At 54.2% G+C, this 12,142-nt stretch overlaps 1 protein-coding gene across 3 annotated transcripts in view; it reads right to left on the reverse strand.

Moving 5' to 3' along the window:
* The window catches only part of ADARB2 (adenosine deaminase RNA specific B2 (inactive)), a 414,677-nt gene that overhangs the window by 52,225 nt on the left and 350,310 nt on the right, over positions 1-12,142 (reverse strand). For all 3 annotated transcript variants that reach the window (XM_032425543.1, XM_032425542.1, XM_032425544.1), the window contains one exon: positions 3,563-3,677. In XM_032425543.1, the coding sequence (XP_032281434.1) occupies positions 3,563-3,677 (115 nt within the window). The remainder of the gene's footprint in view (positions 1-3,562; positions 3,678-12,142) is intronic.

Below are 12,142 nucleotides of genomic sequence, written 5' to 3' on the forward strand. Positions count from 1 at the left end.
CCCCCCAGACGCGCAGGGAAAATAATGTCAAGCGCAGAATTCTCCCCAAGCAAAGCTGCTCCAGGAGCTTGAGAGTGTGGTCGGCACGCGGCCTGTGAGCGAGCATGCCTGGTTTCTGTCCCCACACGTTTTGACGGTGTTTCTTGAGGCTGCATCTGTCAGGCTGGGAGAAGGGAGGAGAAAGCGGCGAGGCTGGTGCTGGGGTGCGGCTGGGGCCCGGGGAAGGGCGTGGGCCTGTCCGCAGATGTGGGAACTCGTTGGCCAGCAGGCGTGCCAGAAGCACTTCCTTCCTTTCAGTGAAAGAAGAGAAAGCGGAGCACCCGGAAAGCACACAAAAGACTTCAGAGGCTCTCTGCGGAGGTCTAGCAACAAATGTGGGTCAACCCTAAATATGAGGCGGCTTTGAGTGAGTGGTGGCAGGAGTGAGAATGTACGAGCGCAGCCCCTGGCGCTGTCGGGACATGGTGCAGGGACAGCACAGGAACCGTGGCTCAGCCCGCGCTCGGCGGTGGCCCCTACCCGCGTCCTGACCGCGCGAGGCCGTGTAATGCTTTCCAACATTTAGGCTCACCGGACAGAGGATGGAAGGCTGAAGTACGGCATAGAAGAGGCTGTAAGTGCTAGTTACGGTAACACAAAAATATGCGCGTAGTGAGACGAGGCGGCTCGCCAGGCCAGCCAGGGGGCCGACGGCGTGCTCTCCGCTTGACAGCATAAGGAAGAGAAGTGTAAGCATGTTATCTGAACCCATGAATGTTACAAACACGATCATGAAAAAGCAAAAAGCGTCAGATTTTACCAGTGCAAATCAATGTTCAGAATTGAAAAAAATGGAAATACAGAACAAATATAGTGTTTGGAGTCACGAGGACCCAAAAGGAAAGTGATCAGCGCCAGCTTCCCTACCGGGCCAGTGGGAGAATGCCGTGTCCCTTCCCCAGCTCCCTTCTGCTTGAGTTTTTACCAGATACTGCGCTATTTGGATAACAGTAAGAACTGTTCTATCCGTAAGCACATGTCTCTGCTACCAATTTGTCCTACGGGCTCGTCAGGGGAAAGCACCTGCAGGTGCTGAGTGACGTGGACGAGCTGGTGTCCCACCTGGAAATGGGAGGCATCGCAATCAGGTTTTCCTTCAGAATCCGCACACGTTTGTAACTTTTGTAACTTTGTAAGTAAGAGCATCCTTCCCTCTTGGAGGTTCCTGCGCATTTGCTTAAACACCTGAGCTAGAAGGAAGGTCAGGTATCACAGCAACTTTAAGTAAATGGTTTTTACAAAATATTTCTACCAGTGATTTTGCACACATCTCCCTAATCTCTTGTTAATCAATGTGTTTATGAAACTTTCTCTTTATAACAAGAAGGCAAGTTTCAGCACTTTATTCCTCAGTGTTTATAGTCACTAATTCGTGTACAGTCTCACTTCATAGAATAAATTCAGTTCACGTAGGTAAATTGCCTGCACAAAAACCAGCATATTCACTCGCCATTTTCCCATGAGTCTTTGTAAAATGTTACTGTTTTCCAAGGGAGGTCTGAGAGTAGCTTTCAAGACTTCCTGGAATTGAGTTTTCCAGAAAAGTGGGAAGATATTGGACAATCAGCTCCAGAGCTGGGAAATCCTGGAAAAACTACTCAGCAGATCTAAGCGCTGGGGTTGGGAATAGAGCCCAATGGAGGCGAGACACAGGTCCCTCCCTTTCACCTTCTATCCTCCTCCCTTCCTTCCTCCTTTCCTCTCTCCCTCCTCCTCCTCTTCCTTCCTTCTTCCTTCCTCTCTTCCTTCCTTCCTCCCTCCCTTCCTTCCTTCCTCCCTCCCTCTCTCCCTCCTCCTCCCCTCCCTCCTTCCTTCATCTCTTCCTTCTTCTCTTCCTTCCTTCCCTTTCCTCCCTTCTTCTTCCTTCCTTGTATCCTTTCTTCCCTCCTCCCTCCCTCCCTTCCTCTCTCCCTTCTCCTCCTCTTCCTTCCTTCCTCCCTCCCTTCCTTCCTTCCTTCCTTCCTTTCTTCCATCCTTCCCTCCCTCTGAGTTGCCAAGAGGCGGATTGACCTAAGGTCACATGGCTAGTTGCAGGTAGAGCTGGGAGTCAAACCCAAGCAATTGTCCTTGGCCAGGACCATCTGTCATGGTTCCCTAGACCGTATCCTGAAGTGGAGGCTGTGTCTTTTCTTGTCACCCCCTTGGGTGTGCAGAATGGTGCCCCACATGTAGATGCATCCGGTCCACGGCTGCTGGCTGCCGGAGAAAGGAATGCCAGGTCCAGCGGGAATGCTCTTGACTGAGGTGGACCCTTAGCCCTCAATTTAGAATATTCACTTTCTACACGGAGGCAGACGTTTGAATGTATGGAAGGGCAAGTGTCGGCGGCTTGGGCAGAATGCCGGCCCCGGATACAGTGGTGTCACTGACGAAACGGAATTGCCTTTGCCTTAGCACATTGTCCTCATAAAGTCATCGTTACCTTTCAGAGCACTTCATACGCCTTATTCTCCTTCCCCCATTACAGCAGGGGAGGCATTTTTCATTCTGTTTTACTAAGATGCCCATAATGGAAAGGTTGAGCAATATATGCCCTTGCGCTAAAGCCTTGGGGTCCTGAGTGGCTCTGCCCCTCCCCCAGCGTCCTGTGCTTGGCAGAACCTGAGGGGCCCTCAGGGCTAGAATGGTAGGAAAAATATGCCGACTCTCTGGTTTTTAACTGATTTTCAACATACATATGTTTGGTCATCATGTAGATGGTCTTTGTCTACACACGCAAATCCTCTTTGTGAAACTTAACCCAAAGCCAGTTATTTCTGCAAGCATCATTTTGAGTACGTCATGACCAACTCATGCCCAACTCTGGAATCAGAAAGAGTACACAGTTCAAATGACCAACTGGTTAGTTACCATTAATAGATGTTTTCACCAAAAACTGATTGCTGGAAGTTAACCCTTGTGTCTCCCACCCTGGCTGTCCGAGGCCACGACCTTTCCTGTGGTCTGGACGTTCCCCTCCCATCCGGCCCCGCGTGTGGGATGGGGTTCCACGTCTGTGAACCGCTTGGCAGGAAGGAGTGCCCACCGTCTCCGTGATGGGGCTCAGGGGGTGGTTTGCACCCCAGTGGGGGCTCAGACTCCCTGCCACAGGCCGCCCCCTGTGCACGGAGGAAATGCAGGTGCCGTGGGGAAGTGCGAGGTGCACGCAGGCAGCCTCCTCACCCCTGCCTGAGGTGACTAATCTGTGGCCTGGCCTGACCTTGGGTTCCAGCCATACCAACATCAACAGTGCACGGTGTTCTCAACCACGAGGCGGGGAGCCTAACAGGGAAGACACGGGCCAGGTCCTCACGCGGCCCTTCTTCGTGGGAGTCGAGGCACGCGGGCAGAGCCGGTCTGAGGAGGTGTCAGCATGCTTTTGCTGATCATCTAGAATAGGCACTGAGCTCTCTGGGTCCTATTGTTGTTTTTCTTTTTCACATCTTCGTGTGGAAGAGAGACTCGTCTGGTTCCCAAGGTCAGGCAGACACTAAATCTCCTGTCCTTGCGGATGGGATCCCACAGGAAAAACGAGAGGCATTACCTGTGGTCATGACGATTCCTGCCAGTGCTTTGTGGCGGGTGTGCGCGTACGCCAGGCCCACAGTCAGCTCATGGAACTTCTGCGTGACCAGCTGAGACACGGAGTCTGCGAATTCCTGAAAGACACAAGCACCAGGCCTCTTTGACGGCTGAGCCGGTGGCATCCTGGCCTCCCTCCTCCTCCAAGCCATGTCCCCATGTGCGGCATCTGGAGGCCACCGTGTGCACTGTCCCGAAACCCCACGGCCCTATGGAGACCCGTGGCAGGCCTTGGTTCTGAGTGGGGAGCCCCGGCCTGGCCCCGCGCCTGAGCAGAGCCTGCCCGTGGGAGGCCACAGCCACTCTTGCCCTCCCCTGCCTCGTGGAGGGGCCAGCCTGCAGCTCTCTTTCAGGGAGCACTTGTGTGAGAGAATCCTGAGCAGCGGGGGGCTTGCACACCCCGGGCACTCGGCTCCCTGTCTTCTCAGTGTGGGAGAACCAAGGTATAAATACCCCACAGTCTCAGGTACTTCCTGGCCGAGCTGTTCCCTGTGCTCACCCCACAGTCTCCCCCCTTACTTTCTGCACACATGCACAGGCACTCACAAGTGCACTCATGAGATGCAGGCACAGTGCACACACATATGTGCACACGTGCACTCACAGACACACATGCACACTGGTTTATACATGCACACAGTGCAGCCAGAGATAATGCGCATGTACACATGCACTCAGAGATGCAGGCACACATGCGTGGTACACACCCATGCACATGTACATGCACACGTGTGCACACACAGAGATGCAGGTATATGTGTGCGGTACACACCCACACACATGCACATGCACACACACTCAGAGATGCAGGCACACATGTGTGGTACACACCCATGCACTCGTACACACACTCAGAGATGCAGGCACACATGTGCGGTACACACCCACACATGCATGTGCACACATGCATGTGCACACAGATGCAGGCACACATGCGTGGTACACACCCATGCACGCGTACACAAACTCAGAGATGCAGGCACACATGCGTGGTACACACCCATGCACGCGTACACACACTCAGAGATGCAGGCACACATGCGTGGTACACACCCATGCACGTGTACACACACTCAGAGATGCAGGCACACATGTGTGGTACACACCCACACATGCATGTGCATACACATGTGCACACACACAGATGCAGGCTCACGTGCGGTACACACCCACACACACATGTGCACACATGTGTACACACACAGAGATGCAGGCACACGTGTATGGTATACACCCATGCATGTGCACACTTGTTGAATTTTCCTAGTGTGACCTGTGTCCTTATTAAAGCAGCTCATCTGCAATGACTAAGGCAGTGTGGCCCAGGAATGTGGTTTTCTTGTCGTCTTCCTCCCTCCCACCTGGCCCCATGGTGGACGTGTCCCTTCTCTGCTGGAGGAGGCAGGCTGGGTGGCAGCGCCCTTCATGGGCGTTGGAGACAGAGAGATCTGGTGTGAATTGCATGGGCCCGTTTTCCTGATTTATAAGGTAATCCTCTTAATTTCCATCCGACGGTGCTTTCATGAGGATTAAATGCATTAATGTATCTTAAATGCTTAGCATGCTGCCCCGTGTTTCGTCAGTGCTCAGAAATGGTGCCTGTTCTTTCATCATCATCATCATCATTATTACTAATTATCATTTCCCTGGTCGCTGCAGACACTAGCTGCATCCTCATGTGGTTATCCATGAGGGGGGCACGTGGTTCATTTCGGGATGGAATGGAGCTTCACTTTCCCGCCAGGTGTCCGGATATTGTGCTACAGATAAGAACAGGTCTCAATAAAGATGCAAAAGATAAATAGACAGTTTTTTAAAAAAAATCCCACTTACGGGAATAACACCTATTCATATGGAAACAGGCCTGCATCCCAGACTCTAGAAACCTGCACAGAACAACACCGAGGTGTTGGCTCCTGTTTCCTCTGTCCTGTGGGGGGTCTGCTGCCGTGGCGGCTCCCGAAACCCATAGTGCTGGGCGCCATACGGGCGTGATGATTCGGGCCTGGCAGGTGGCGAGGGGCCCTCCGTTGGGCCTGCTGGGCCTGGGACGTGTGTGCTGGGGGGGGGGTCTCCCCCGGCTCGGCCCCTACAGGAACCCAGGCTGCTGGGTGAGGTGCCTCTCCTCCGCTGGGAGCTGTGCAGTCCGTCCTGGGGTCGGCTTGGGGTTGGAGGCTGTCCTGTCCTTTGTGACCTGGGGACAGAGGTCCAGAGAGAGTGGGCATGTGTCCCAGGCACACGGTGTATGGGTGTCCTGGGGTGACCAGAACTGGTGACCACCAGCGGGCTGGCTCAGAACCACAGAAATCTGTCCCCTCTGGAGACAGCAGCTGGAGGTCAAGGTGGCGAGGGCTTGTCTCCCTCTCGTGGCTCCAGTGGAGGGTCCTTCCTGCCTCCTACAGCCTGTGGGGGCTGCAAGCGTCCCTCCTGTGTCTGCCTCCTCCAAAGACGCCTGTCACTGGATTCAGGGCCACCCTGATCTCAGATCCTTCGTGTCACAGCTGCATGGCCCCAGGCGCAGGCTCTGGGGCAGGCCACGACATGCCTTTTTGGGGCCACCTGCAGACCACTTGACCTTGTCATCAACACCTTCCACACTCGGGGTGTAACCCAGAGGGCAATGGTTTTCCACTGGAGTGTGAATTTGGGTAAATTCTGTACGTCTTGGATGAGCCCGACTTCTTCATTTGCGTCTGTCCCTCGAACAGTAGCAGGTGTGGACACGGGACTGGTAGTGGCCCTGGCGCCCTTGGCCCCCCACCACCAAGGGAAGGTTTTATCAAGTCCCGCCTTCAGATGGATGCTGGTGGGCACGGGGGCTGAGCTCCGACTGAAGGCACGCGAGCAGGGAGTGAGGCTGGTGAGAACAGGGGTCCCGGGGTCTGCAGGCTCTGTGGCGCCTCGGTGAGCACTACTTTTGGAGCAGGAGCCTTTGAGCCCTGTTCTTGCAGGACCAGCAGCAAGATGCAGCCAAGCACCACCTGCCTGGCTGGGAAGGGGGGCTCTGACCTGGGCGCGGGCCGAGGGCTCCTGTCCAGGCACAGGGGTCCAGAAAGGCGTGAGCAGAGCTGACGGCTGAGAGGGACCTTGATGGAGTGGTGGGCCTAGGGTCTTTCCTTCTGCAGACGTCCAGTGCTCAGGTCAGGGGATGAGCTTCTCCGTCCACCCTCTGGCTAGCTCTGCAGCATGCTGGTGGTCAGCGGAGTGTCAAGCTGCTATTCCGCTGGGGACCTACGTGCTGGACCTACCTTCCTGCTGGCGGCACCTGCAGGTGGCTGGTTGCATGCACTTTATCGCTAGGATGGGCTTCCAGGGGCTGCCCGCGCCTTCTTCTGGCTTCCCCAAGGTCTGAAGCGCCTCGCGGGCGGACTCCTGTCTTTTGCTCCTCCAATAACATTTTTTAAAATTGAAGTATGATTAACCTATACTGTTATATTAGATATTAGTTTCAGGTGTACAACATTCAACAGTTCTGTGCGTGCCTCAGTACTCATGATGATAAGTGTACTTTTAATCCCCCTCACCTGTCTCCCATCCCCACCACCTCCCTGCTAGTGAACAGCAGTGTGTTCTCTAGAGCTAAGAGTCTGTTCCTTGTTTTGTCACTTTTTTTCTTTGTTTGTTTTTTCTTCAATTCCACATATGAGTGAAATCATATGGTATTTGTCTTTCTCTGACTTATTTAACTCCATATAATACCCTCTAGCTCCCTCTGTGTTGTTGCAAATGGCAAGATTGCTTTCTTTTTTATGGCTGAGTAATAGTCCATTGTATATACACCACATCTTCTTTATCCAATCATCTGTCGATGGACATCTGGGCTGCTTCCATATCTCGACTATTGTGGACATTGCTGCTATAAACATCGGGTGCATATCTTTTGAATTAGTGTTTTCATTTTCATTGGGTTTACTGGATCGTATGGTAGCTCTATTTTCAACTTTTTGAGGAACCTCCATACTGTTTTCCAGAGTGGCTGCACCAGCTTGCATTCCCACCAACAGTGTAGGAGGGTTCCCCTTTCTCCGCATCCCCGCCAACATCTGTCATTTCCTGACTTGTTAATTTTAGCCATTCTGACTGGTGTGAGGTCGTATCTCATTGAGGTTTTGATTTGTATTTCCCTGATGCCGAGTGATGCTGAGCATCTTTTCATGTGTCTGTTGGCCATCTGCATGTCTTCTTTGAAAAAATGTTTATTCAGGTCCTCTGCCCATTTTTAATTGGATTCTTTGTTTTTGGTTTTTTATTTTAGGGTTGATTTGTAGAAGTTCCTTACATATTTTGGATATTAGCCCCTTGTCGGATATGTCATTTGCAAATATCTCTTCCCGTTCAGTAGGTTGCCTTGTCATTTTGTTGGTGGTTTCCTTCTCCAGTAACTTTTCAAGGTGCCCAGATCAGATTCCTATGCCTTGTGTGCTCTGAAGAGCTGTTCCAATGTACTTTTGATTGTCCTTTTTCCATCTCTTTAAAGTAAAGTTTCGAATGTCCAAGAAGTGAGGAGACTGTCAGTGCAGGAAGCATCTTGCTGTTCTGTGTGCCTGATGGGCCCTGTGAGGTTCCCAGAAAAGGTCGCCCCCAACCGCTGGCTACACAGAAAAGCGACTTCATTTGGAAACTAGAGGCCGCTCTCCTTTGTGCAGAGGTGCAGGACGGATGCCCTGCATGCCAGGGTGGCACCCGCGTAGCCTGCTGAATCCCCCAAAGAAGGGGCTGACATGGTTTCAACACGGGGATTCGGGGACACACACGTTCCGCCCATAGACCCATGGGACGGGGTGTGGTATGAGTGACCTGCGCGGGTCTGGCTGTTGGAGGGTGTGGGGCGCCCCTTCTCCCTCCTCTCTTTCGCGGGTCCCCTGGCTAGAGCCCCTGAAGGTGGAGCTACCGTGGGGGGCTGGGACACCAGCTGCCCACCCGCCGGCAGCCCCGTGCTCTCGCTGGTTTCGAGGGCGTAGGTTACAGCAGGAGCATCATTAGTCTAGTATAAGGAATGAGAGGGATTTATTGTAAAAAGGAAGTAAAACCGGACAAATCGGAGAAAAAGTGAAGGGTGCACAGAACACCATACCGCCCAGCTGACCCGCCAGGCGTCCTAGATCCAGGTGAGCGACCTCTAACCCATGTGCCCTTTAGGGGATCTTGGGGCCCTGGGGCTCCGACCGTGTGGCTTAGCAGCTCTGCACCGTTCTGCTGCCAATGAGGAGTGTTCTTCATGTGTGAACAGCCATTACTGGGCTTTACCTGATGCATGTTTAATTTTCGTTTGGACTGAAATGCGCCATGGGAAATACAGATGCCGAGCCGCTCGCTGGTCCGCCTCTGAGCCACCTGATGCGCGCAGGCTCTGCTAGATGCTGGATGCAGGGCTGACGGCCAGAGCCACGGTGGTGGGAAGGACAGGCGGCTCGCGGCTCTGAGGGGTGCGCACGTTCTCCCGGCCCCCAGCCTTGGCCCCCTGCCCTCTGACCTGGGCGTGCCCCATCTCCTCCCCTACAGTCCTTTCGCTTTATTCTTTTTTTCAGGGGTCCTTGATGTTGATGTGAAGCACATTTCTCACGTCTTATAAACGTTAATGTAAAAAGAAAGGCAAAGTTTTCTTCAATTCTGCTCACTTCGGGTGGTGGCTTATCTTATTGAAACATAGAGAAGAGTTTAGTGAGCTGCTTGAAATTTACCTGTAATACGTAACTGGTGTTATATGAAAGCATGCTTGTGGTTTTGCAAGGAGGGATTTGATGGACCTTCGTTTTCCTGGTTGTGAGAGTGGAAGGAAGAGAAATCGGAGAGCATGGCTTGCAAGTTGTCTTCATCCAGACTTGTAGGAGTCTTAGTGAAATTAGACATGTGTGGGCTTGGGAAAAGGCCTGAGGAGCTTGCCCTGCCCCGAGCCGCCTCCTCCCCGGCCCGTGCCCCCAAACCACTGCTATTTTGGGGTATCGGTTGTTAATTCAGTCGCACACACGATTGCAGTTTGCATCGGCTTTCTCAGTTGCGTTTGTGTCTGTAACTGACGTTGTGCTTGATTACGTGGGGAGCTAGAGGCTAGATGGAAACTAGAATTCACGTGGGGACGCGTATACTCACTGTCTAATTTAACACCAGCCGTTTTTTATGTTTTGATCACTTGGGATTTAATATAGACAGTCAACTTTGGTTACTGCAAACCCACCTAATCAGATGGTGAAATAATCCATTTTCTTCCCCACCTGGCACTTGGTTTATAGTCAAAGCAGCTAAATGGCTTAAAAACAGCTCATGCCACTGATTATTTTCATAAATTCAAATTCCAGGGTGCACCCGTGGGCCCCAGGAAGTTCATTCAGCTCCCCAGGACAGGCGAGTGCATCCCGTTAGGACACATTATTTAACTTAAAGAGTATTTTTTTCAGCACATGAGTCAAGCTATATCTTAGTATTGCTTCCTAAATTAACGTAAGACATTTTCCCCAGCGGCGAGCATACAAACCCCTCACTGTGACTCAGAGCAGCCCCCACCCTTGCTTTACCGAGGCCTGTGTGCAGGGCTTGGCGGGAGCTGTGGCGCTTACAAACCCATACCCCGTCTCTGTCCGCGAGACCATCACAGACCGCCGACGGCGGACCTCCTCGTCCCTCTCTCCACAAAGTCCAGGTCCAGCTCCTATAGAGGCTTCCACGGCGAGCAGGATTCTCCTCCAGACCCCAATGGCTCTTAGAAGCTATGTCCTTTTTTGGTACATCCTGAAAAGGTAGTTTTTCTTTCTCTTATGTATGTCATATATATACAATGTCCCTGTGGACAGGGGGGTCAATATTTTTACTGACTGGGGGAGTGTGAACCACCATGTGGATCACATGCCGTGGAGACGGCCCACGACACGTGTCTTCTGTGGAGCTCACTTTTCAGGGTGGGGGACGAGGTCTGATGGTCTGAGTGGAGGATTTGTGCAGCGTCATGATGAGAGGTCAAAGCTGCAAGGCCGCCAGAGGTAGGTCTTGGTTCCAGACCCAGGAGCTCCTGCGGTTATTCTGTAGATTTCCCCAGAGTGCCTCCTCGGGCTCAGTGGCTACGTAAGCAGTGGGGACACAGCGTGGGAAGAGCATAGGGCCCATGCAGCGAGTTCTGGCTCTGCTTAGGAGGCAGAGGGGGGCCCTTCCCAGGCTCTGACCAGCCACAGGTTGACTGTGAGGACGAGGTCGCCACCGGCAAGGTTGAGGTACTGTGTTTACTGACAGCCATTGTTCCTACGGCCGTGTCCCCCACGCAGAGCCCCCAGCACTCGGCCCCACGTCCCCCGCGCAGAGCCCCTAGCACACGGCCCCGCGTCCCCCCACACAGAGCCCCCAGCACACGCAGAGCCCCCAGCACATGGCGGTGTTCCCCCACGCAGAGCCCCCAGCACATGATGGTGTCCCTCGTGCAGAGCCCCCAGCACACGGTGGTGTCCCCCGTGCAGAGCCCCCAGCACACGCCCCGTGTCCCCCCGCGCAGAGCCCCCAGCACACGGCCCTGCGTCCCCCCGCGCAGAGCCCCCAGCACATGCAGAGCCCCCAGCACACGGCGGTGTCCCCCGTGCAGAGCCCCCAGCACACGGCCCCGCGTCCCCCCACGCAGAGCCCCCAGCACATGACGGTGTCCCCCCGCGCGGAGCCCCCAGCACACGCAGAGCCCCCAGCACACGCAGAGCCCTCAGCACACGGCGGTGGTCCCATCTTACGGCTGCAGACGCAGAAGCTCAGCGAGACTGGGGACCGGCCACAGTTGTGAAGCAGGCAAGAAGCTGGGTGTGATGGAGTTGTGTGTGTGTGAGTTCTGCGTTGTGCTGTCAGCCTGTGATGTCTGCCGCTCTTCTGGGGGCCGGTTCCTCAAACCTCAGAAAACAGCTTTAATCTAACCACACTCTGTAAATCCTCCGAGATTAAAGCTAAGCGCGTGGGTGGTTCGCTCAGATGGCGCCCCAAAGCCCTTGCCCGTTTGTGGTGATGGAGAGAGCCTGCCGCCCTCCTCTGAAATCTCCAGCTAACCCGTCCGCCCCTGCGGGGGCAGGTGGGGGTCCCACCAGACTCGGCCTCCACAAAGGGCCCCCCAGGGTGGGAGCAGTAGCCCTTGTGCTCCAGGGGCAGAGGCGGACAGAATTTGGGGATGACTCTGGGCCCCATTTGGGACTTTCTGTGTGCCAAGATGAGAAGGCAGTGGGCCTTGTAGAGGGGGCAGGCCGGAGAGATCTGGGGGCTCTGGAGCAGGTGAGCCTGCTGCCCCACCCACCCCACCCCTGAACTGTCACTCCTCTTGCCTCAGTGCAAGTCCCGCCCCTGAGACACCTGGCCTCCCAAAGGTAGAGGCCCTTGGATGGGGCTGGAGGCAGGAGCAGGTTTCCCGGCTGAGCTAGGTCAGGGCCCAAGCCTGTGACCATCCAGGGAGAAGGTATGGGATGAGGAGGGGCGTGCCCTGCAGAGAACCCTCCATGGTCTGCCTAATCCAGGCCTTGGCTGGGAGGGGGAGGGGGTCCTGCAGGAAACACCCCCACTGTGGTCTGCCTAGTCCAGGCCTTGGCTG

The sequence above is a fragment of the Phoca vitulina genome, unplaced genomic scaffold (genome assembly GCF_004348235.1).
Source record: "Phoca vitulina isolate PV1807 unplaced genomic scaffold, GSC_HSeal_1.0 scaffold33, whole genome shotgun sequence".
Taxonomy (NCBI): Eukaryota; Metazoa; Chordata; class Mammalia; order Carnivora; family Phocidae; genus Phoca; species Phoca vitulina.